Source organism: Rhinichthys klamathensis, unplaced genomic scaffold (genome assembly GCF_029890125.1).
Source record: "Rhinichthys klamathensis goyatoka isolate OS25496 unplaced genomic scaffold, OSU_Roscu_1.1 h1tg000313l_1, whole genome shotgun sequence".
Lineage (NCBI taxonomy): Eukaryota > Metazoa > Chordata > Actinopteri > Cypriniformes > Leuciscidae > Rhinichthys > Rhinichthys klamathensis.
The window spans coordinates 499,377-525,658 of NW_026606831.1; the positions used below are offsets into that span (position 1 = coordinate 499,377).

The window sequence follows — 26,282 nt, forward strand, 5'->3', positions numbered from 1 at the left end:
GCTCTGTAGACCTCGGATACCATCTTGAAGCAGGCCCCACGTCTCACCTTACATGTTAAAACACATTGAGCCTTTATTAATTAGAAACATTCAGAAATATTGTAATGTATGCCAAGTATAACAAATACATACCTGATGTCACATTAGAAAGCTGGGATGACATCTGCTTCAGGGTGTCTGCACGGGTGCAAAGAGACTTCCAATGCTTGTTCATCTCTGCAATAAGAATCCTCTTCTCCTCCTCAAGTCTCCTTACTGCCATCACAATGTCAAATGCCTTCCTCTTTGTCCTTAGATCTACAGAGTCATAAATGAAACATAAGTTGGTTGTATTTAAGATTAGTATTTAAAGAATTTCTGGGGTTACAATCGAGGCATGACAGATTTTGTGCCACTATGTGACTATTTCACATAGTCAACGGAATTGTGTACATACCACCGTGTGTAAGCTGCCATGGCCAAACAATCTCGTCAGATAAAATGGTGTCCAATGTCAGTTTTTCTGCATTAGCAACCAAGGTGTTGTACTTTTCCACTACAGAATTTAAGATTTTTTTTCCTCCCTGATCTTTCGGCGGATTCGGGCACGTCCTTTGCATCCGTCACTATCCTTATAAAGACGCTGGGACCTCCTCTTAACACTTGCCACCAGCTCCTCAATTCGGCTGGCAACAGCGGCAACATCAGCATCATTTGGGGATGTTGTTGCTGAGAGGAAGAAATGGAGAGATCAGAAATATGCTTCTTGATTCCATGAAAAAATATTATTTCTGGTGTATGAGCAAAATAAAGCCTCAACAATCTTTTCATATTTCTCTGTAACTGAGAGGTTACACTTGTAGCTAAGGTTGAGTATAGTTAGATTAGTTAGGTTCTTTATTGTCTCCATGGGGATAAGCTTGTCATCAGCAATCAGAGTATGTGCTCTTTGATTACAATGAGCCTCTTTGGAATTGCAGTCAAGATAAGTCAGTGATACATCAAGCACCATAGGTAAAGGTATAAAACAGTATAAAACAGTATATCCTACCTTCTGCCCACTCATTGATATCAATGATCCAGCTCTCCAGTTGATTGTCTGAGATGTCCATTTCCGTTTTCATGGCCTCCAGGTTATGCAACTGGCATTGCAGGGCTATTGTGGCCTTCAAACATAAATGACAATGAGGGAAACGCCTACCACTTTGACTATTGTTGATAATACATACAACACTAATTAAATTACAATACATACAACACTAATTAAATATACAGTATATTCGTATATACGTATTCGTATATATCAATATATGTGGTATGAACATTCAATATTTTATATCAAGGCACTAAAAAATACAATTGACACTACACATGCAACCATCCGTATATTTAATATATATTGAAGAATATCTGGGCAAGTCTTCTCTATATTTTTGTGATATATGCCACTTTATTTTACAATATCGCTATGCATTTTGTATAAGGGAAAACTGGTGTCTTTACCTTCCGATATCGGCGGGCAAGGGTAGAAGCCAAGTTGTCAAATTTTTGTTGGTTCCAGCGCATGGCCATGATCGTCAGCATGTCTATGCGTCCTGCAAAAATAAAAAAATATGAGATTATCACCCTTCTTTCCAGTAGCAGTAGAAGAAGAAACTGTGCAGACTTGAATCACAAACTTTTCAGAGATAATGACTTACAGTACAGTACTATGGTACTAATCTGCTGTCTTGTGCCATTTGATTACTGTCCCATGAAAGGGTTAGGTAAATAGCACAGGATAGTGAAGAAATAGCATGAAACAGTGGCGCAGGACAGTAGTCGAATGGCATAGAGCACTGTGGCAGGACGGTAGGTGAATGGTACTCTGATGTGTAATTTTTATATCGCACTGCCTTTCCTTATTATCCTCACATCAAATAAAATAGGGTGATGGTATTGTAATCGATCCATCCATTTGTGTTGAATATTCTGAGCTTTATATTTTCAGAGTCAGCATATATGCATGAGCTCAAAGTGGCTCACCCATGTCATCAGGATCAAAATTTACTGGTTACCTTACCTGCTTTTGACATGTGCTTTGTCGTAACAGCAATCCTTGAGAGGAAGGCGTTGCACTGCTCCACCTCTTCCCCAAGAGTCGAACCAGCCCCCTCCTGATATGCTCCACTCCATTTTACCTTTAAAAAAAAAGAAAAGAAAAAAAACCTAAGTGGAAACAATCTTATGCAGGATTTCAGGGAAAGAAAATGTCATGGACAATCATTTTCTCTTACCTCGCATTTGAAATCATGAGCTTTGGCATGAAAAACAGATAGAAATGGCCTCATGGTGAGGAGATCCTGAAGCTCAGGGCATTTCTCTGTCACTCTCCGGAGGTAAGGCCAGTACTTGCATGCCACATCCATTGCAAAAAATGTAAATTGAGCGTCAGCGTCAGTTCTGGCAGGCCAGGTAGTCAAGCCGCTGCTTATGCTATTTGCTATCAACACTGTCCCGTCAGCTGATCTGCTCCAGCTGAGCCGCATTAGCTGGTTAACTCCCCTCGCTGCTCAATGGCCAAGCTCAAACAAGGCGCCCTATTTAAAGCTCATTCACCTTGCTCATACATGCTTGCTGCTCGCTCTGCTGGCTCGCTGCTCACTTCTGCTGGCTCGCTGCTCGCTTCTGCTGCAATATTGACACAGGACGACGTGATTCATTCTCCATTCATCTCTGAAAATCTTCACGAAGCTAAGTTCCTTTTTAATATTCATTGCTAAAAGCCATCAGTGTGTTGGCAACATCCTTCTTGTTAATGCTATCCGTTTGGCATTTGGGCTTATCTAACTAGTCGTTTTCATAAAAATGCTTATGCGATCATATTGGCTACGTGCGTTATCTGTTGTCATTGGCAACTGATCGCGTTGCTCACGCTGGCTTTTACCACTATGCAGCGCAGATTCAAACAGCTTGCTGTGATAGGAATTCACTTCTGCGGACTGCCTTTTCGGACCGTATACAGCTCATTCTTACGCATTGTGCAACAACTACGGCGGCGACACGTACTCGCTCCGGTTTAACCCTTTAAGCTATGGGGCGGTGGTTTCTGCTGCTTACGAACGATACCTCCGTCTCGATGTTCGGGATATTCTTGACGACCAGAAGCCATGAGCTCAAGTCTCTGATTTGTTTCGTTAATAAAACACATTCGATCATTATTTTGCTCGCGCTCTGCTCAGTTAATGCCCCTGAATGCGCTATCAGCTGTTAATTTATTCATCTAGCTCGTTCTCAGAGGTGGATTAATCATCTATCCATAGAGCTTACACTGTAGACTGTCAAACAGTAAATACAGATAATCCAAGTAACAGCATGTTTTAGCTATTGCGGTCTTGATTAGTCATTTCAGTAATTAATTAATATTTTTACTATTATAAATCGCTAAATTAGGGCGGCTCAGTCGACACCGTTCGAGACACTCAATTTTGTTTTGCGGGGAATAGCTCATGTGGTTAAATAATCATCCTCTGTATCACAGAGGATTGCCAGGTGTGGTTTTGTTTGGGGGGATATTTTAGCTCTCACAGTCTAAAACTGTGTGAGCGTTCCCTAATGCTGCTGCTGCTGTCCTCTGACTCTCTGCTATTTCATGGTGCTCATGAAAGGTCAGAGGACTCCCTGAACAGAGCCATACCGCCAAATTTCAATTCAGGAACATCAACCTGTTTTCAATCTATTCAAATAATTCTTAATTATTTTGTCTGTGTGTTCTTGACTTAATGGACCTGACAGAAATTGAGCGTCAGCGTCAGTTCTGGCAGGCCAGGTAGTCAAGCAGCTGCTTATGCTATTTGCTATCAACACTGTCCCGTCAGCTGATCTGCTCCAGCTGAGCCGCATTAGCTGGTTAACTCCCCTCGCTGCTCAATGGCCAAGCTCAAACAAGGCGCCCTATTTAAAGCTCATTCACCTTGCTCATACATGCTTGCTGCTGGCTCTGCTGGCTCGCTGCTCGCTTCTGCTGCCCGCCACCTCCCCAGCTCCTCCTTATGCATAACGTGGCATTTGCTATGTCATGTTGCCTGCTCTGTTCACAGGGGGATATTTTAGCTCTCACAGTCTAAAACTGTGTGAGCGTTCCCTAATGCTGCTGCTGCTGTCCTCTGACTCTCTGCTATTTCATGGTGCTCATGAAAGGTCAGAGGACTCCCTGAACAGAGCCATACCGCCAAATTTCAATTCAGGAACATCAACCTGTTTTCAATCTATTCAAATAATTCTTAATTATTTTGTCTGTGTGTTCTTGACTTAATGGACCTGACAGAACTGTCTTACAGGCCATTTGCTTTTGGAGTTTTGTTTAGAAGTAAGCCTGTGCAATGTTTGGCCCATTAATCCAAGGGATCACTTCTGGGATCAGGAAATGATATTGGGGAGAAGATGTCAAAGTCTGTAGCCAATGGAGTTGAAGTTGAGATCTTCAGAATGACCTGTTTTTTCAGAAATGTCTCAGTGCAAACTGCTGATGAGAGACCATGAGTTTATGGTTGTTTATAAAGGGTCTAAATTTAACAACTTTTTTTCCTAAACAGTGCAAAAGTTCATGTGTACTATCATCATCATCATGCCCTCATTGTATTATTTATGGAGTTACACAATTATTACCACAAATACTTACACAGCCAAAGCGAACAGTGCGTTGATCCAGCATTCTAAGAAATGCTTGGCTAGACATCCCTGGTGCTGTCATCTTCAGCTCTTCAAAAGAAAAAAGGACATCTGTTGCGTACACAGTTGAATAGTGAGAAGTGGCAGGCCAGTAGTCATTGCGGATCAGGTCATCCACTCCAGGACTCCAAGTGGCTTCACATGCTTTGCATCTAATCTGAGGCAATCTGAGATCATATCGCCCTGGAAAAAGAAGGAAATATATACACAAAGTTAATTCTGACAGACCAAACTGTGTCATTCTGACAACTGAAATGGGAACCTTTGACTAAGGATGGATCAGGAGGACACTTCTACAAACATTTTGTAAGGCACTCTATTGGAAGTCACACTTTTGTCAGGCAAATTAACTGTGTTCAAACAAAGGTTAATTGTTTTCCTCCACATTGGTGGGCCCAGCCAATCTAATCAACACACAACCTATTGACACCTCTGGATTTCCAGCCATGATAAAGAAAATGTATTGCACAATGTAAAATGTATGAATGTAACATATTCATGATTCGTATATGTGCATAATTGTGACGAAAAGTGAGAGGGAGTATATACTAGGTGTGATCAGCAAATAGCTGTGGGTGAAATTCTGCAGCCACTTCTACAGAAGTGACCCCCACCCAAACCCATAAAGTTCTTCTTACCATTCATTGTAACCACAACTATGGACTGTCCTGCGATGACACTGGACGATACTCGTAGACAACCGCATATTGTCTCTGGCATCTCCAAAGGTACAAGACGCTCTTGAAAAAAAAAAACCCATGGATGAGAATTAAAGAATAACATTTATTTACTGGCAACTATTTTACAGTTTTTTACAATCACTTTGTTACTATTTTCAGAACCTTGATGTCATTTTTCACAACTCTAGACACAAAACTCACAACCAATGATGTGAAAAAGAAAAAGCACATTTTTCAAAACTCTAACCCTTTTCTCAATTGCTTGGATACAATACACATAAAACTTAGATCATTTGTTCATTCAACAAAGATCACCTGTTCAATATGACACAACTTAACATCAAAGTACTACTATTTCAAAAGGCAATTCACACATTACATTTCAAATGAGTGTCTATTCATTTCCTTACAATGATCTAACTATCAATTGATACAACTGCTCAAAATGATAAGTAACTGTTGCATTACTCTTAATGCATAGTTGTATGGAAACAGACACACAATCTTCCATGTTTACAGTAAATCATGAAAGTTTCAAGATAATGAGATTCATTGTCACCAATTAGCATGGCATGAACCAATTAGACTACAATATCCATGGATGTAGCCTAATATTTTATCATACTGTAATGCTTCATCAGACACTGTGTCTATGGTGCCAAATACTGTACCACCTTTTCAGACTATGTACAGTATTGACAGTACAGTACTGTATAGATGCAGGCCCTTGTAACTGCGTGTCCAATTCTGCCAATCACAGCAGAGCAGTGTCAGGCCTGGACTCGCCATGCCAAAGGTTTTTTCCAAGATGTCATTTTCCAACATCCATTGTGATGTAGATGAGAACCTGTGGCCAAATCCACAACACAGAGTTGATGACAGTGTAGAAGTACAGTAATCACTCCTGTTTAGTTTCTTACAGCAAGTTGAGGAACACTGCATTTGATGTTTTACAGTACTGTCTTTTCTATTCTATTTCATAGCTAATTATTTTTGCTTTGATTCAAAAAACCATGTTGTGATTGTACTGTAGTGTTTTGCATCAATATATTACAAACTTTGTTCACAATGATTCCACTGTGTCTGTAATATTCTCTCTACTACTGCAGTACTTTTACAGAGATGTATTTACTGTACATGTAGTACCATAATGAAACCTGTATCACCTATTTTGCTCTACAATATTTAATGATTGTACGAACAATGACACAGTGAAACTATCGGTTGCTTGTGTGTGGGTGATCTATAGTTATGTTTCAATGGTATTTCACAGTTAATTTGTTTTTTGAACCAATGATTGTGCAAGTGCAAGATTTCTTTAAAGATGTGAATGCACAATGCAATGTTTTGAACATTAGACAGCCTGTGTTACAAGTGATTATCGTTTTGAGTTTTGTGTCTAGAGTTTTGAAAAATGACATCAAGGTTCTGAAAATAGTAGCAAAGTGATTGTAAAAAACTGTAAACAAGATGTACTTGACGGCTTCATCGACCTATCAGAAAACAGTATTTCGTTTTTCAGTCAAGTCTAAGAATGTGACTTTTAAAAACTTACCACACTGGGTTAGAACTCTCTCCACAACACAAGTTGTGGGAGGCACTGGATGAAAAAATGCATGTGTCATCGAATCCCTGTTGTGGAACACTTGACCTCGATGGACCCTGACATCACACTGGCCACAGAGGAATGGGTGTGGTCGGCAGTCAGAACAACGGATAACGGCTGGACCATTTCCACAATGTTGGCAGATCCGAGTTGCCGCATGTTGTCGAGCCACCATGGTGTTGACCAGTCGGGGTCTCTCTTTCTCCCACCACCCTGATATGAGGCTCTTTCGGGTCGACCAGTCTGTTGAGGCTTGAAGTGCCGTTTCATCCTCATGTATGTCCTCACCCAGTGAGCTTTTAAGCTCTTGAAGGAAGGACTCTGTTAAAACAATGCAAAATATTTAAAAACAGTAGTTTATGTTAACAAAAGAGAATAGCATTGAACAATGGCCATTTTATAATAAATGAACATACAGTTTTGAACCAGTGAAGTCAAAATAAATAACACACCTGCAGTAACGGAAAGAAAGTCACTGGTCATTTCCGCACTGGTTTCCGGAGCCCTGACATGAGAGACACCAGTCTTTCGACTCTGGCTGTGACTGGGACCTGCTGTAGCAAAAAAGCTGTTGCTTTTTACACTCAATGACACAAACTTTACCTGATGCCAGGCACAGGTACGTAATAATAACCTCAGATATGTTCTAATTCAGACCCATGACTTGAGATCATATTGTATACCATTCCAAGATGCAAAACTAGATCTGGAGTCTACATTTTAATTAACATGAATGTAAAAAAAAATCATACCTGCTTGTTTCCGGGATGATCTGGGCCTGCCGTAAATAATGTTTCCATCACTGTCCCTCTTGAGGAAGAGGGGGGAGGGGGGAGGGAGGAAGAGGGGGGGAGGGAGGAAGAGGGGGGGAGGGAGAGACAGTAAGACAGCGAGAGAGAGAGAGAGAGAGAACACAATACAACAGTAGAGAGAGTAAAGATACAAGACAAATGTGGCTCTTAAAAGTGCCTTTTTTTTCTCGATGTAATGAGGTGCTGTTTTTTTTTTAAAGGACAGGGATTAAGGAACCTGTAGAGAAAGAGAAGAACAAATCAAAAAAGAATAGATCACCAAACTACATATTACAATATGAATAACTAGGCTACTAGGCTAAGAATAACTACTAGGCTAAGAAGTTAAGTAAATGCTGCTCTTGTTCATTCATAAAATCACAATTATAAAAAAGGTCATTGTGTGAGCAAGGGTTCATGATATTTTGAACACATCCTTGTTCTGCCTTAATTCAAATGGATAAACAAACAGGAATAACATGATCAGGGTACTTGTATAAACTTTGCCTTGCCAGACTTAAACTTATATATATATATATATATATATATATATTTATATATACATATATATATATATCCCCCAATAATCATATAATATTATTTATGAGTATTTCACACAAAAACATGGTGTCTATGTATTGCCATAGGCTTACATCATTTTTATTTTATTTTATTAAACTCGTAATTTTATTAATTTTGGACGTGTAAATGCTTATTCATTTATATTGCTTTTTAGACTGTTGTAAGCGACTTACCGTGGTGGAATCGCGCTGGGCAATGGTTTCTGCGATGGTCGCACACAGTGACGTGTGCACAAAATTGCGCCAAAATATCAATCATAATGAAAAAGTACAGTCTTAATATTTTATATACTTGCTCAAAATTTTAAAGGGGTCAGCATAAATGCCTAAGTGAAGGAAACACGGGTGTATGTAGCCATTACATTTAAACACATCACTTCCCAGAATGCATCCATCTCTTTGCCAAAGGATATGTCCATATTAAGCAATAAACATTTCTGCAGTAGACTATCACAACCTCATAATCAGTATTGAGATGAAAGTTCTATAAAAGTAGGCTATTTTTTTTTGTGCAAAAAAGCAAAGTTGTAGGCCTACTGTTGTAGGCTCACTAAAGCCATTGCAAATTGAAATACCATCGACAATGATAAAATATCCCACCTAAATTAAGGCATTTTTTAAGCCTACAGCAAATAGGCCTATGCAGTCCTGCAATTATGTCGTTTTAATGTAGCCCAAAATTATATAAAAAAAGAGAATAAATTTGTCATACCGATTTAGACAATGGTTTCTGCCCCACGAAAATGTATGGTCACCGCACCAATGAATAATTATAACAATATACGCCGCACGCCACTGCAAAATACACATTTGCAGCATAAAATTAATCGCCTAAAACCATCCTTTCCAGCGCAGGCAAACCGCTGGACGGATATAACCCATTTCGTCAAAATTCAAAGGTGAGGGATTTGCACTCAAATCTTTTGGACGACCCTCTACGTTATCAAGTGACGAATAGGGGGTACCCTCAACGTCGGCATATGGACGTGAGGGGGAAATGACCAAACGGCAGTATGTGACGAATAGGGGTGAGACCGTGTTGACCTGAAAGGTGTGCAGGCTTCTGTTCAGGGACATGGGAATATCTCAAACCATTTCATTTTGGATCGAAACTCTCAGTTACAATACATCTAAACGCTGTTTCAGCTAGTAGAAATGGAAAGCATGTTTTTTTTTCTTTTGCTAGGTAGGTGGCCAACAATAGGTAGTTGCAGATTTTGGCCTGAGCCATTGGATTTCAACCCATTCTTGTTATCTCCCTTATTTAAATAGGTGACTTAAGCTAATTAGTAGAGTACTCTATGATCCGAGTTGGGTGTGTGCAATAAGCGAAATAAGCAGAGCGTGAAGGGGATGCTTCAGAAGTAGTTTGTGGATCCAAGGGTTTAAGCGTATGCTTGTCCAACACAAAGACATCTGAGCAAAAGAGGGTATGCACGACTCTGGTGGGACTCGAACCCACAACCTTTGAATACCTCCATTCACAACCTAGAAGTCCAATGCGCTATCCATTGCGCCACAGAGCCACAAAAAAGCCAAGCTTTAAGACGCTATGGCATGCACATCACTTCTTAGATTTCCACTTTTTGTGCAGATACACACTGTTCAGCATCCAAAGATTTACGTATGTAAAAAGGGTAGGTGAGCGGTGCCCACATGCCACGGCACAGGCACTGCTGGGATTCAAACCCAGAATCTCCTCTTTACCAGACAGGCGCTTTGACCAACTAAGCCACAGCGCCACTTGCTAAATCTTCTGCGATGTGTTGGAATAAAAAGTAAAAAAAAAAAGAGGTTGCAGGTCAGGAAAATAGCGGATTACATCATGAAAGAGGTTAGGGGATTATTTCCAAAACCCGAGATATCCGAGGGAATATCTGAAACTCTCAATACTTGTGTCTGAAATGTTTTTGGAACCTCCAGTTACAATCCATCTAAACTCTGTCTCAGCTTGGAGAAATGGAAAGCAATTTTTGCTATGCTTTCAGCTGATCTGAAAGACAAAATCCAGAAAGATTTTCATGAATTAAATGTGACCCGATCTGGCGAAATGAGTCGGAAGTCGCAACGTTCTATTTTAAGATATGGGCCGATTATGTGGAAAAACAATGAAATAATAGTTTTTTTTTTTGTGCTAATTTCAACAGACATTCAAAAATAATCTCCCAAAGTTTCGTAGTCCAGATAATTGAGTAAAGGTATTTAAATTACTATTAAAGTTTACACAGTTTTACTAAATTCGCTGGAAATGAACATTGCTTTTCTCAACTCCTCTCGTCACCTCTGAGCATTTCCCGGGTATCCCCTGAAACGTCACTATCTCTGCTCTTTAAATGGTGTTACACGTTGTATAGAACCAATCAAAAAGCTTAGAAATGTACACAAATGCTGATCATTTGTCGATGGGAAGCCATTTCGACTGACCGGCACGCGATTGGTCCAGCCACCCTCCTGTCAGACTCACAGCGAGCGCTCTGTGTAATAAACAAGCTAGCAGATCTCCTCAGAAAGATTAAATATTATTAATTTGAGAAATGTCGCTGTCAAAAGCGAGCAAAGTTGCCAAAGCGTCATCAAGCCCCCTGGCCATTGCACACTGAGTCCGCGTTTTTTTCGTATGCGTTTTTTGGTATTGATTCGGTGGCTCCGAATTGTCAAAACACCATTCAAACTGTTTGCTACGGATGCGAAAAACTTACGATTGTTTTTATATAACGGATGAAAGTTTCGTTGTGTGCACGCGTGATTGACAAATGTGAATGAGTGTAGCTATTTATCTGCAAGGAGAATCCATTACAATGTGTTTGATTAACCCAATATTTAACTGTTGGTATCTCCGTTATGAATTTGTTACGCTGTTATTGTCAACTAGCCTACACTAAGATATGATTGCATACATTTATTGGGTAGACTATTGTGTTGCTGGTGGATATTGAGCAGACATAAGTCGTCCGGTCAGAGACGAAGTACTCTTTAATGTATTGAGGCTTATAGAGGCATTTACAGTCTTAGAATTAGATTGAGTAAACAAGTGAAGTACAAGTAGTAGAGGGTATGGTAGAGTAGTTTGGAGTGTAATGTAGTATGAGTGGTTCTAAACAAACAGAAAATAATAATACTAAATTAGTAATGAACAATAATCACAAGAATTAACTCAATATGTCAGTTATACGTACATTATGTACATAGTTATACACATAGCAATCGATTCAGACATGTAGGAACTAGATTAGCACTCAAGAAAAATGGCATCACGTTCTCTGACACGTGAGCTCACGTGAATCGATACATATGGTTTAAAATAATGTTAACAATCTCCATGTCACGGTAAATAGAACATACACATACCCAAATTGACTCATAATTACAATATTATACATAAATATCTATGTATAGCTGTCTCTGTATGCTTTTACTAGCGCCGTAGATATGGATGATGTAATAGACAATGGGTGTTGCGTACATACGCGATTATAACTAACTACACGCAAATACAATCGAACTTACATTAAAATTACAGCTCTTTAAAGATAATGAATAACAACAAATCACTCACTTGTATATGAACGCACTCTGCAACAACAACAGCAACGATAACAGCGGGACACTCGCAACCTCTATACGAGCCCTCAGAACTGCGTTCTATTCATATTGAACCGTTAAAGGGAAAAATACTGAGTCATCATAGTAATGCGTCCTAAAGTCACAAGGGGGCGCTAATGTCTCAATATATGCATAGCAGGCCTTTTCAACAGCCGCCCCCACATTTGCGTTGTAAATGTGCAACTCAGAAAAGGTATACCAAGTTAGGGATAGTACCAAGGGGTACTCAGTCCTGTAGAGCTGGGAGGCTGATGAGACGGGTGATGGGACGAAGATAGGTTTTCTTCTTGACTTCCACTTCGGCAGCCCGGGTTCTCCCATCTTCTCCTGGGAAGACTTTTGTCACTTGTCCAACTGGCCATAGAGCTCGGGGTAATTGATGATCAACAATCATTACTACTGTTCCAGGCTGCAGGTTCTCTGCCTCTCTGTGCCACTTCTGGCGGACTTGTAGTTCTGGAAGATAGTTGCGGAGGAAGCGTCTCCAGAAGTGGTCTGTTAACAGCTGACTGTGTCTCCACCTCCGTTTGCTCAGCAAATCTGATTCGGGGTATATTACTTGAGGTAAGGATGCGTCAGGCCGCCCCATGAGCAGCATGTTGGGAGTAACCGGATCAGGGTCCGCTACGTCTGAGGATGTATATCCGAGTGGCTTTGAATTGAGAATGCCTTCGATCTCAACGAGCACAGTACGTAGGACTTCTTCCGTCACAATTTGTCCCCCTACAGTAGAACAGAGAGCAGACTTCAGTGATCTTATCTCTCTTTCCCAACAGCCTCCGAAGTGTGGAGCGCCTGGGGGGTTGAACTTGAAACTAATCTGGTGGCTGGCTAATTGCTCCTGGAGGGAAGGATGGAGCTCAGCGAAATCTTCTTGTAATGCTCTCTCGCCACCTCTGAAATTTGTACCTTGGTCCGATATGATCTCGAATGGCTTGCCTCTGCGAGATATGAATCTTCGAAGGGCCATTAAGAATGAATCTGTGTCCATCTGGTAGAGCAGGTCAAGGTATACAGCTCTCGTTGTCAGACACTTAAATATGACCCCCCATCTTTTCTCATGTCTGCGTCCAATCTTGATAAGGTAAGGGCCGAAACAATCCACCCCAGTGGAGTAGAAGGCCGGTTGAAGCAAACGCAGTCTTGAAGGAGGTAGATCTGCCATGCGGGGAATGCTGGGCTGGCCTCTCCACTGTCTACAACCTAAGCACGTTCTCTGATGATGCCGAATAGCTTCTCGACCTTTCAATATCCAGTACTTACGACGTACTTCTGCGAACACCCTCTCTGCTCCTGGATGGTGTAGAGTTTCGTCGAAGTCCTGGATAAGCAGTCTGCTCAGGGGATGCTTAGGGTCCAAAACTATGGGGTGAATAGCGAATTCGTCTAGCTGCTCTGTTCGTCTGAGACGACCACCAACTCTGATGAGGTGTGTTGTGCTGTCATACTCTGGAGCAAGGCACAGGAGGCGACTACTCATTGGTAGAGGTTTACCTGACTTAAGCTGAGCCATTTCGACTGGAAAACTTTGACTCTGTGCCTGTTGAAGGAGGGATAGTTCGGCTTCTCGATAATCCTCTGCTGTTAGCGCTTCTGTAGGGGTAGCCTCCCCGTGTAAGACTCTGGCACTAGCTGTGAGTAGTTGTTTATAGGATGCGAACTGGTTACAAACGGGTAAGGCTGGTTTGGTGACAGGAACTGTAAGTCCACAAAATGTGACTGGTTTCAGCTCTGCATCTTCAGTAGGGAGATGTAGCAAAGGACTCTGAGGCCACTGATCTGGGGGCAGCAGGAGGAATGATGGTCCTTGACTCCATCGGCTTGGCTTAGCTAACTCGGCTAACGTTTTACCCCTTGTGATATCATCGGCAGGATTAGACTTGGAATCGACGTAACGCCAGTCCTTGGGGTCTGTCAACTCCTGGATCTCGGCTACCCTTGTGCCGGTGAAGACTTTAAACCGACATGAGTCCGCTTGGATCCATGCCAGCACGGTAGTGGAATCTGACCAGAGTGTGACTTGACATGTAGAGACACTGAGTTCTGATTTCAATAATCTGGCTAGTTGTGCTCCTGTCAGAGCGGCGCACAACTCAAGACGAGGAATGGACTGTTGTTTCTTTGGGGAAACTCTGGACCGAGCAGTCAAAAAAGCTATCTCTACATATCCTTGAGGACTGACTGTTCGGAGGTAGGCTACTGAGCCATAGGCTCGCTCGGAAGCGTCACAGAAGACATGTATGTCTCGGATACTCTGTGGGTTATCCAACTCTAATGTGACGTAACATCTAGGAATGGAGATGCTCTGAATGTCTGGTAACTCTTGCTCCCATGACTGCCAGGCTTGGAGCAACTCATCTGGCAGTTGAGGGTCATCCCATTCCCTTTTCTTGTCCCACAGACACTGGACCAGTATTTTAGCTCTTGTGGTAAACGGGACAATGTACCCTAGGGGGTCATATTGACTAGCTAAAACCTTGTAGATATGACGCATAGTAGGGGCAGAGCATTCAATGGGACGATGCTTGTATGACAGGGTGTCGGAGGTAAAGTGCCAGTGTAGTCCGAGTGCAGACTCTTGCGCATCTGGTTGCACTTGAGTCAGCCACAACACCAGGCTACTTGACTTGGATTCTGATGGGATATGTTCTAGTACTTGAGGGACGTTGCTGGCCCATTGTCTAAGATCAAATCCTCCTGTGGCTAGGAGATCTCGCAACTTGGATGCCAGAGCCTTGGCTTCTTCTTGAGAACTGAAACTCTGAAGGAAGTTGTCCACGTAGAAGGACTTCTCTATACTTTCTAGGACGTCTTCACCTGGGTGACTATGGTCGATAACATGCTTCTGGAGCGCGAAGGTCGCACAGCACGGGCTGCACGTCGTCCCAAATGGGAGAACTTGCCACTCATATACTTGTGGGGACTTGTCTCGGTTGAGGTCCCTCCAGAGGAATCGTAACAGTGGGCGGTCTTCAGGTAGTAGTCGCACCTGATGGAACATGCCCCTAATGTCACTACTCAAGGCGACAGTATGTTCACGGAACCTCAGGAGTACAGACATCAGGGAAGGGCCTAGTGTGGGACCAGGGAGGAGCAATTGGTTGAGATTCTTCCCTCCATGAGCGAATGAACAGTTGAAGACGACTCTGTTCTTGCCATTATGCTGTGTCATGTGGTGGGGGATGTACCAAGACTCTTCTGATTGGTCCACTTGGTCAGGAGGTATCACTTGTGCATATCCGGCCTCCTTCAACTTGTTCATCTCCACCTGGTAGGCTGCTGCTTGTGATGGATCCCTGGTTAATCGTCTCTCTATTCCTCTAAGACAAGGCAGAGTGCTTTCTGGGGAGGCTCGCAGGAGAGGCATATTTTCCACTCTTAATAAGGGCGTGGCGTATCTGGCTACTCCATCGACGGTAACTCTAGTAGTCTTGGACTCGAGCAGTGAAATAGCATCCTGATCTTGCTTCGAGCGGGTAATGAGTTTCTCGCTGCGGTAAGGGAGCACGTCTAGTTGCCACAATTTCTCAACTTGTCTGTACAGGTCAGTATACGAGCCTGAACTAGCTGTAAAGAGGCACTGCTGGCTGGGAAGGCGATGCTTTATCTCTTGCGTGGGACCTTGTAGGGTCCAACCTAGTCGGGTCTTGATGGCAGCAGGACCGTTAGGTGGGCCTAGACGGACTGGCTCTACTGGGGTGATTAGGTGAGGGTAATCCGACCCTATAAGGAGGAGAGGTTGGACAGATTCAACATGTGGCAACTGTAGACCTTGTAAATGGCGGTATTTTCGTTGTAACTCATCTACTGGATAAGTATGCTCGGCTAATCCCAACGTCTCCGCTGTAAAGGCTTGACGAATCATGAATGTGGTCTTGGGTTGGGATGCTGGCGACACTGTGAATGTCACTGAAGCACCTCGCAGCATGTGGAGGTCTTGTCTGACTGTACGCAGTACGATCTCTTCTGGTCGACCAGTCAATCCGAGCTGCTGTGCTGCTGAATGAAGGAGGATTGTGCGCTCAGACCCGTCATCCAAGAGGGCGTAAGTCTCCAAGCAGCGGCTGCCATTTCTTAAGAGTACTTTACAGATCTTCAGCAAAACACGCCTGCTGTCAGTGGGCCGATCGAGGTACAGTGTCTCTGCAGTCGTGTTCACCAAGCAGCTCTCTGAAGATCTGATCTTAGGCTTCTCAGCAAAGGATCGATCATTAACCTCGTGAAGGACATACAAGTGTCGGCGATTACAAATCTTGCAGAGTGTCTTGAGGTTACATTGTGCTGCTTGATGGGCTCGTCCACAACGCCAACATCTTTTGTGTGATTGTATCCACTGTACTTTCTGATCTCGGTCTAGTCTCTGGAAACTAGCACACCCATTCAGGTAGTGGTCTTGAGCGTCGCAATATGGGCAGAATGTCTTCCTGTCTTTGGGCATAGGGTCAGGAACTCTAACTGGCATCTCACTGCTGTTTTTCTCCGTGCCAAGGAAGATACTCGTGGCCTTAAATGGCTGTCTCGTGTCTCTCTGGTGTACCCTCTTGTGAATGGTTACCGATTTACTTGCTAGAGGATAGAACCTGGTGCTGTCTTCTTGAACTTGCAGCTCGAACTCTAACCATGCTGATAGATCCAGTAAAGTGGGGATAGGAACTTGTTGTGGATGGACAGACCGTCGAAAACTTGTCTGCAGATCATGTGGAAGCTTACACAACAGTCTTGATACGTGAGAACCGCACTCTAGCTCCACGTAGCCTTTATTCCCCAGTTGCTGAAGCATACTCACTAGCGAACGAACTTTCAATGCGAACATCCGAAAGGCTTTCACATCTCCGTGACTGACATTTGGACCGTCCATAAGCTCGGCTATTCGCTGAAGTACCAACTGGTGGGGCTGTCCATACCGTTGGTTAAGCGCATCCATAGTCTCTGAGAAAGGGAATAATGAGTTGCAATATGAGTCTGCAATCAGCAGTGATTCCTCAAACTTCAGGTGATCGACGAGAATCTGGTACTTAAACCTCTCTGTAGCGTCCGTTGGCAAGATGTTCTCCAGAGCGATACGCAGTCGCGAGAAATCTCTAGGATCTGGCTTAACGAAGTTTGGGATGGTGGGAGATGGTCCCCTATAGGTACTCTCTTGACTGGGAGGAATACGTAATCTGTTTGAGCTGTAGCCACTTCTGCTATCATCAACTCTGTCGTAAGATGTCTGTGGGCAAAACTGACGTTGTGTGTGTCGGGCGTACTTAGGCTGTGACGTCCTCTCCAGCTGCTGAAGCCTCTGTTCTAAGTCATGCAGGCGATCTTGTCTTAATGACTCTGCTGTGGTGTCAATTAGCCTCTGAGGTAGCTTGGATCTAGGCAGAGGGATGGGCCTGGCAATAGTATTGATCTGCGGAGTATGGACACGGGGTTGAGGAACAGGGGAAGATGTACTCTGTGGATGGCGAATGGATCGATCACTTACTGCAAGTAGGCTCAACTGTGCTTCCAGAGCCTCATTCCTCTCTTCCAGTTTCTTTATCTGCTCATAGGAATGGCGTCGCACCTCCTCAGTCTCCTTCCGCAACTGCTGGAACTCTACTAATACTTCTGACGACAGCTCAGGGAGGGGAGAAGTATGTGCTCGCTGTTGTCCGTACTCTCTACTGGGACTCCACTCTATTAGAGGCTGCCATGGCTGCATACTTGTTCTATACTCAGGGGAGGTGGCAGAGAGTTTGGGTGCAGCCGCTCCTCGGGATTCTGAATCATCACTCATCTCAGGGGAAGAATCTACTCTCCGTCTTGACTGTAGCCTCTGTTCATGATCAATGAGCTCAAAGTCTGACAGGTAACTAGGGAGCCTCACCGCTCGTCTGGGTCTGATGGTGGGCTCAGGAAGGTCAGGCCTAGGATCTGGATCACTCTGATGCATCATTCTTATGACAGCTCCTCAAATCCGGCTCGAAGGACCATTTATTGGGTAGACTATTGTGTTGCTGGTGGATATTGAGCAGACATAAGTCGTCCGGTCAGAGACGAAGTACTCTTTAATGTATTGAGGCTTATAGAGGCATTTACAGTCTTAGAATTAGATTGAGTAAACAAGTGAAGTACAAGTAGTAGAGGGTATGGTAGAGTAGTTTGGAGTGTAATGTAGTATGAGTGGTTCTAAACAAACAGAAAATAATAATACTAAATTAGTAATGAACAATAATCACAAGAATTAACTCAATATGTCAGTTATACGTACATTATGTACATAGTTATACACATAGCAATCGATTCAGACATGTAGGAACTAGATTAGCACTCAAGAAAAATGGCATCACGTTCTCTGACACGTGAGCTCACGTGAATCGATACATATGGTTTAAAATAATGTTAACAATCTCCATGTCACGGTAAATAGAACATACACATACCCAAATTGACTCATAATTACAATATTATACATAAATATCTATGTATAGCTGTCTCTGTATGCTTTTACTAGCGCCGTAGATATGGATGATGTAATAGACAATGGGTGTTGCGTACATACGCGATTATAACTAACTACACGCAAATACAATCGAACTTACATTAAAATTACAGCTCTTTAAAGATAATGAATAACAACAAATCACTCACTTGTATATGAACGCACTCTGCAACAACAACAGCAACGATAACAGCGGGACACTCGCAACCTCTATACGAGCCCTCAGAACTGCGTTCTATTCATATTGAACCGTTAAAGGGAAAAATACTGAGTCATCATAGTAATGCGTCCTAAAGTCACAAGGGGGCGCTAATGTCTCAATATATGCATAGCAGGCCTTTTCAACAACTAGCATTATTTGATCTGTTTCCTTGTCTCTCTGACTCTCACTTTCTCTCTCTCTCTCTCTCACACAGACACACGCACACACACACACACACACACACACACACACACACACACAGACACACACACCCTCTCTCTCAAACAAAAATGTAGCACCTCTGTTCAATCTTTCTGATTTTAGTAAATTTTAGTAAAAGGTAGGCCTACTGTTAAATTATTTATTCAAATAAAAACTTTAAAATAATTTGAGCTTCAGCCTGGTTTAATGGCATTTATATATGAATGTCTTTGGTCAAATTAAGCTGTAAAATAAATAGTTCATCCCTTTAAATGTAATGGATTTTGAAAGATATCAACAAAAAAACGGGCAAAAGCGATTTTCTCAGGTTTTCAATTGGAAAAAGAGGGCAGACGACCATAATTCAAATGTGTATATCTTTACAACCATTCAAGGTATGCCTTTGACTAGGATATCAATTGAAAGCTTATGGTGTCCTCTTTCCATTAATACCAAAATCTCAATTTTTAAATTTGGGTCACTGTGACTCATTTTGCTGGATCAGGTCACAAATATTCATAGTTGTAAAGACTGTTTTGAACACACATCCAGAGGCTAGATCTCAACAATAGGAAGTAGCAGATTTTGGCCTAAGCCAGTGGTTTTCAAACCATTCTCGAAACCTCCCAGACGCTATACATTTTCGTTATCCTCCTTATTTCAAAACGGTGAATTGAGCTAATTACTAGAGTACTCTGTGATCCGACTTGGCTGTGTCCAATAAGGGAGATGAGCAGAATGTGAGGGGTAGGCTTCTGAAGTAGTTTGTGGACCCCAGTTTTGAACATATGTCTGACTCACAGAGACATCAGAGCAAAAGAGGCCATTCACACTTCTGGTGGGACTCAAAACCACAACCAGGGAATTTCTCCATCAAAGCTCCATCAATTGCACCACAGAGCCATAAAATGACCCACTTCAAGGAAGTATTGCATGCGCAGCGCTTCTTCGTTTTTCCAATTTTGTGCAGGTACACACTGTTGGGCATGCAAAGACTTTCATATGTGACAAGTTTAAGCACTCCCATATCCTGTGGCATAGGCACTGCTGGGATTTGAACCCAGGATCTCCTGTTTACGAGACAGGCGCTTTGACCAGCTAAGCCACAGCGCCAGTTACAAAAGTGCGGTGAAATTTGTCGGTAAAACAAGTCTAAAAGAGGTAGCACATGAGGAAAAAACCTGATTACGTTATGAAAGAGGTCCCTTAGAGGATTGTTTCCAAAACATGATGGCCTTTCAGGCCTCAAGGGAATGTCTGAACTCATTTCATTTTGGCTCTACACTCTCGACACTCATGCCTAAAATGTTTCCTGAGCTTTCTGCTGATATGAAAGGCCAAAATCCAGAAAGATATCCATGTATTATTCTTCATATATGTAAAGACTTTGTTTGTACAAATATCCATATGCTTGACTTTATCAATAGGTAGTAGCAGATTTCAGCCAGGGGCTTGCAAACCATTCTTGAAGCGCATCTGCACCACATATATGTTTTTATTATCTCTCTCTCTCATTTAAAACAGGTGAATCAAATAATTGACTGATTAGTAACGTACTCAATGATCTGACTTGGGTGTGCCCAATAAGGAAAACAAGAAAAATGTGCTGTGTCGGCTCCTGAAAATGTTGGAAAACCCCAGGTTTAAGCAAATGTCAGTCTGGCAAAGAGGTCTATGCAAAGGGACACCATTCGTGACTCAGGTGGGACCCAAAAACCAACAACCTTTATAAAGCCTTCATTTGCAACCGAGAGGACCAGATTGTCTTTCTTGCCGAGACTTTTACATCTGAAAAGGTTGAACGACTACTCTTAGAAGCCACAGATTAGGCACTGCTGGGATTCGAACCCAGGATCTCCTGTTTACTAGACAGGCGCTTTGACCAACTAAGCCACAACGCCAGGTGCTGTCCCTGATTTGATGCTTTTGTATACAAAGTCTAAAAGAGGTAGCATGTCAGGAGAATAGCTGATTACATCATGAATAGGTCCCTTTGAAGTTAGAGGGTTATTTCCAAAACCTGAAAGGTGTGCAGGCTTCGGTTCAGGGACATGGGAATATCTCAAACCATTTCATTTTGGATCGAAACTCTCAGTTATGATACATCTAAACGCTGTTTCAGCTAGGAGAAATGGAAAGCATGTTTTTTTTCTCTTTTGCTAGGTAGGTGGCCAACAATAGGTAGTTGCAGTTTTTGGCCTGAGCCATTGGATTTCAACCCATTCTTGTTATCTCCCTTATTTAAATAGGTAACTGTTTCCCAAAGCCAAGGGTTAATAACCACACTCCGGAGGAGCCGACACCAAATGCACCAATCAGGCAAGACAGCAGGTAATGTAAAAACTCTTCTTTTTATTTATTAATTAATAACACTTAAAACAGCAACGGAATGACTTTGGGTTCCTTTTCTTCACTCCCGGATGTCCCAGCTCGTAGAATCGCAGCAGATCGAGCGCAACAGTCAGCAGATTCACTTCAGAAGGATGGTTCCCAGGATCTTTCAGTTTATAGAACGACAGCAGATTGAACACAGCAGTCAGCAGACTCACTTCAGAAGGATGGTTCCCAGGATCTTTCAGTTTATAGAACGACAGCAGATTGAACACAGCAGTCAGCAGACTCACTTCAGAAGGATGGTTCCCAGGATCTTTCAGTTTATAGAACGACAGCAGATTGAACACAGCAGTCAGCAGACTCACTTCAGAAGGATGATTCACAGGATCTCTCCGTTCACAGAACGACAGCAGATGGAACACAGCAGATTGAACACAAAATAAATTATCCCATGAACTCAACTGCGGCTCTTCTCACCAGCACACCAGGCCTACTCCTTTCTCCAATGTAACGTCGGATGGTTGGGAACCTGGACACAACTTCACAATCGACAGATCAGATTTAACTCTTGATGTCCCACTGGTTAGGCTTCCCCGAACAAAGATGATAGAGTGAGGGTAATGATTTGGTCTCCCACACTCGTGCATGCATCAATACTAAAACTCTTTACACGTGCTCACTTCACACTTTCAGACACTGCAATGCCACATCACCTCTCGTGAACAACAGGCCTTCACTCCATCTTTGCAGGGTCAGACAATCCACAGATGGCTTTTCACATGGGGGTATCAGGTTTCAAGAACGATCCTATAAAGCCCAGTTTCTTCTTTGGATCTCTGAGACTCACAATGAGAGAAACAACACACACTGCCAGCGCAAGCCAGTATTCAAAATGTTCTTGGTAAATCTTCATCACATCACCCTTTCGTACGTTGATGAAAAGTGCCCTTAACTAGGGATGGCTGCCGCGAAACAGTCGTTCCGAAGCTTTGCGAGATCCCGAAGCGCAGATGTTTCGAAACACTGATTCGAAGCGTGATTCAAAACACCCATGTCACGTGACTATGGCCAAACGAAGCCTCGAAGTGTTTCACTAGTGTTTCATCAGGTGTGATCCGCCGAATCAGCGTTTGATTGACAAGGTCGGGAACAACAGACCACACAATCGCACATCTGTTTAAAAGTGAAATCAACGCATATTGACCTCGTGGGTTTTTGTGAGAGGAGTTTGATTTTGAGATAGCGGATTTTTGGTGATAGTGACATTTATAGTGCGATTTGTTTAGTTATATTTAGGCTTAAATGTACACAACACATTGACTGATAGGCTAGAGACACAGAGTATAGTGACACATTAATAGATACATAGATATAAATATATATAGACAGCCAAATTAATAGATAGATAGATAGATAAAGATAGATTAAAGATAGGCTACATAATATAAATACATAGATAGATTATAGATACATATTTATACATAGATAGATTGTAGATACATATATCTAATTACATAGATAGATTAGAGATACATATCTAGATAGATTTGGATAGATAGATAAAATGGAGGCTCCCCAGAAGAGATGCCGTACATCTGTGGTGTGGGAGCATTTCCATTTAGAAACCCCAAATAAAGTGAGATGTGTGTATTGTGATCGGCAGCTCGCCTGCAACAATACATCATCCAGTAGAAACACAGGACAGTTTATGGGACAGTTTATAGTAATCTTTCCTCATTTGTATGTATTAGCTAAAAAATATCTTTGCATGCCAGCAACAAGTGTCCCTTGTGAGAGGATTTTTTCAAAGGCTGGAGAAATTATCTGTAAAAAAAGAAGTAGGCTAAGTAAATAAAAATATGTAAAAAAAAAGTGAGACATTGTGGCTTGATTTATTTTATTAATATTCATTTTGCAGGACCAAAATAACATTATGCACAATGAGGAGTCTATAGGTTACAAGATTCACATATTAGAAAAGTAAAAAAAAAAAAAAAAAAAAATTCATGGCTTGTCAAGGTTGTTTCAGATCAACACCTGCAAGTGACCACTAGGTGTCACCGTGGAGACGGGTGTCGGATTGATTCGAAGCCTCGAAACAATATGAACCATTTGATTCAACTGTTTCATTGCTTCACGAAGCCTCGATCTGCCCATCACTACCCTTAACTTCTCTCCTTGATAACAGCATAGATCTTCAGTGTGTCACTCTGTCCTCTCAGTCGCATATGTCAGTCACTCACCCGTCTTCAATATATAAACATACCCACACTTTATATTCGCCGCAGTTGCTGCTATCTGTTGTCTCCTGACAAGAACGCCAAGGGAAACCCAACGTGAAAACCAAGAACCAACGCACTATGTCTTCAAACTTCTCCTTATATATCCCTCTTCCCGCATGTGCTCACTGATAACGGCCTGATTGGTGTCCGCAGCTGGCGCTCGTCAATGCCGGCGGCCATGACATGTCACCGGAACCGGCCCGGTGTTACACCGGAAGTCGCTCCCCCGTGCAACAAATCCCGGTTCTAAAGTTCCTATTTGTCTCACCCGGTGACATTAAAGCATGTAAAGATGCTTTCCAGACAAGAAGCAGTGAGATGTTGTTCTTTTTCCTAGCATTATCGTCGGTTGATTATTATTATCCGTCTAATAGGCTGCATTCCCACTAATGCGCAAGTATATTTTGACATAGCAGACGTTTGGACGGCCGTTCTTAATCGTCGAAGAATTGAATGCGATGCATGGGAGAATCTTTTTTATTTTTTTCAGCCGATACGATTCATTTTGATGTGGGTTCCCACGCAACACGCACGCACCTCGGGCAAGAGCCCGGATAGCTCAGTCGGTAGAGCATCAGACTTTTAATCTGAGGGTCCAGGGTTCAAGTCCCTTTTCAGGCGATCGAGCCTCTTTTTTTTGAGGAGTGCTACGTTTTGCTGTTGAGTTCGTGCACTGCACCTGCACTGGCCTCGGGCAGCGACGCTGCAAGGCACCAAGCGAAATGACAAGCCCCCTTCAGCCAGCTTGTAGTCGTGGCCGAGTGGTTAAGGCGATGGACTAGAAATCCATTGGGGTCTCCCCGCGCAGGTTCGAATCCTGCCGACTACGTTTGACAGCATGCGCCTGCTTTAGGTTGAAACCTTCTGGAGGCCTTGCTAAAACTTTAGGAAAAGCAAAAAAGTCCCTGTGACAATATTACCCTTGAAAAGAGTTATGTTGGCAAGGAACAGTTTTGTCTGCAAGCTAAAGATGACAAGGGCCCTTTTGTACTCAGCCACACGTCGGGGAGACCGGTAGCTCGCCGTGATCGTATAGTGGTTAGTACTCTGCGTTGTGGCCGCAGCGAATCCGGGTCACGTCAAGTTTTTCTGGGTGCCTTTGAAATTGAGCTCCACGTTACCACCTCTCCTCACCCCGTCCGTCAGACCACTTTTTTTGTTGTTGCACGGTGCATCCTTGACGTGCTCTGGATGTTTGAGTGAATTGCCACTGGGACCTTCTTTGAGAGCACGAGCTCTCAGGTTTGAACCCTCAGAGAAAAGACTGAAAACCAAACGCTCCCATTTAGTTTGGAAGAATCTTGCTTCAGAGAGAATATGGTGCTGCCTGGTATACTTTCTAATCGCTAGGTGTCAGTACACTCGCTGGCTGTTACCTAGAGTGCAGTGGACTTGCTATTTGCTCCAAACAACTGCGACTTTGAAGCAAGTTTACAATAACGAAAAGAGCGCGGCAAGTCCACAGCATTAAAGCATGTAAAGATGCTTTCCAGACAAGAAGCAGTGAGATGTTGTTCTTTTTCCTAGCATTATCGTCGGTTGATTATTATTATCCGTCTAATAGGCAGCATTCCCACTAATGCGCAAGTTAGTTTTGACATAGCAGACGTTTGGACGGGCGTTCTTAATCGTCGAAGAATTGAATGCGATGCATGGGAGAATCTTTTTTTTTCTTTCAGCCGATACGATTCATTTTGATGTGGGTTCCCACGCAACACGCACGCATCTCGGGCAAGAGCCCGGAGAGCTCAGTCGGTAGAGCATCAGACTTTTAATCTGAGGGTCCAGGGTTCAAGTCCCTGTTCGGGCGATCGAGCCTCTTTTTTTGAGGAGTGCTACGTTTTGCTGTTGAGTTCGTGGACTGCACCTGCACTGGCCTCGGGCAGCGACGCTGCAAGGCACCAAGCGAAATGACAAGCCCCCTTCAGCCAGTTTGTAGTCGTGGCCGAGTGGTTAAGGCGATGGATTAGAAATCCATTGGGGTCTCCCCACGCAGGTTCGAATCCTGCCGACTACGTTTGACAGCATGCGCCTGCTTTAGGTTGATACCTTGCTAAAACTTTAGGAAAAGAAAAAAAGTCACTGTGACAATATTACCCTTGAAAAGAGTTATGTTGGCAAGGAGTAGTTTTGTCTGCAAGCTAAAGATGACAAGGGCCCTTTTGTACTCAGCCACACGTCGGGGAGACCGGTAGCTCGCTGTGATCGTATAGTGGTTAGCACTCTGCGTTGTGGCCGCAGCAACCCCGGTTTGAATCCAGGTCACGGCAAGTTTTTGTGGGTGCCTTTGAAATTGAGCTCCACGTGACCACCTCTCCTCACCCCGTCCATCACTATCGTCGGTTGATTATTATTATCCGTCTAATAGGCTGCATTCCCACTAATGCGCAAGTATATTTTGACATAGCAGACGTTTGGATGGCCGTTCTTAATCGTCGAAGAATTGAATGCGATGCATGGGAGAATCTTTTTTTTTTCTTTCAGCCGATACGATTCATTTTGATGTGGGTTCCCACGCAACACGCACGCATCTCGGGCAAGAGCCCGGATAGCGGTGCCCAGGGACCGTTCGTCTGTCTAATTTCGACCAATAACGTCTCTGCATGTCCATCTTTTCCATTTTTATGACAGCCAATCAGATCTCAGCATTTCCATTTTCTACATTTTAAGACAGCCAATCACCGTGGCCCGTCCATCTTTACAATTTTAAGACAGCCAATCACCGTGGCCCTTTCCATCATTGCCGGAGCATGCGCAGTAAGTCTACCTCCTATCGCTCACAGCCAATCAATAATATTTGTGAGTTATTTTTGGAAAAGCCGCGTGAAGTCTGTATTTGAATTT

At 42.9% G+C, this 26,282-nt stretch overlaps 1 protein-coding gene and 6 non-coding genes across 7 annotated transcripts; 2 read left to right on the top strand and 5 right to left on the bottom strand.

Moving 5' to 3' along the window:
* Positions 1–544: 544 nt before the first annotated feature.
* On the bottom strand, positions 545–2,387 carry LOC130104611 (uncharacterized). The gene is made up of 5 exons (XM_056271242.1): positions 2,256–2,387; positions 2,042–2,159; positions 1,483–1,574; positions 1,031–1,145; positions 545–708 (listed from the first exon to the last, which is right to left on the bottom strand). The coding sequence occupies exons 1-5, from the start codon at positions 2,385–2,387 to the stop codon at positions 545–547; spliced, it is 621 nt and encodes a 206-aa protein (XP_056127217.1).
* Positions 2,388–9,784: 7,397 nt separating this feature from the next.
* On the bottom strand, positions 9,785–9,873 carry trnar-ucu (transfer RNA arginine (anticodon UCU)). Its single transcript is given in 2 exon segments — positions 9,785–9,820; positions 9,837–9,873. It is a non-coding gene; the product is annotated as a tRNA-Arg (tRNA).
* A 142-nt stretch (positions 9,874–10,015) lies between these two features.
* On the bottom strand, positions 10,016–10,089 carry trnat-ggu (transfer RNA threonine (anticodon GGU)). Its single transcript has one exon. It is a non-coding gene; the product is annotated as a tRNA-Thr (tRNA).
* A 9,772-nt stretch (positions 10,090–19,861) lies between these two features.
* Positions 19,862–19,935, bottom strand: trnat-cgu (transfer RNA threonine (anticodon CGU)). The gene has a single exon. It is a non-coding gene; the product is annotated as a tRNA-Thr (tRNA).
* A 714-nt stretch (positions 19,936–20,649) lies between these two features.
* On the bottom strand, positions 20,650–20,723 carry trnat-agu (transfer RNA threonine (anticodon AGU)). Its single transcript has one exon. It is a non-coding gene; the product is annotated as a tRNA-Thr (tRNA).
* A 3,462-nt stretch (positions 20,724–24,185) lies between these two features.
* Positions 24,186–24,267, top strand: trnas-aga (transfer RNA serine (anticodon AGA)). The gene has a single exon. It is a non-coding gene; the product is annotated as a tRNA-Ser (tRNA).
* A 1,106-nt stretch (positions 24,268–25,373) lies between these two features.
* On the top strand, positions 25,374–25,455 carry trnas-aga (transfer RNA serine (anticodon AGA)). Its single transcript has one exon. It is a non-coding gene; the product is annotated as a tRNA-Ser (tRNA).
* Positions 25,456–26,282: the final 827 nt, after the last annotated feature.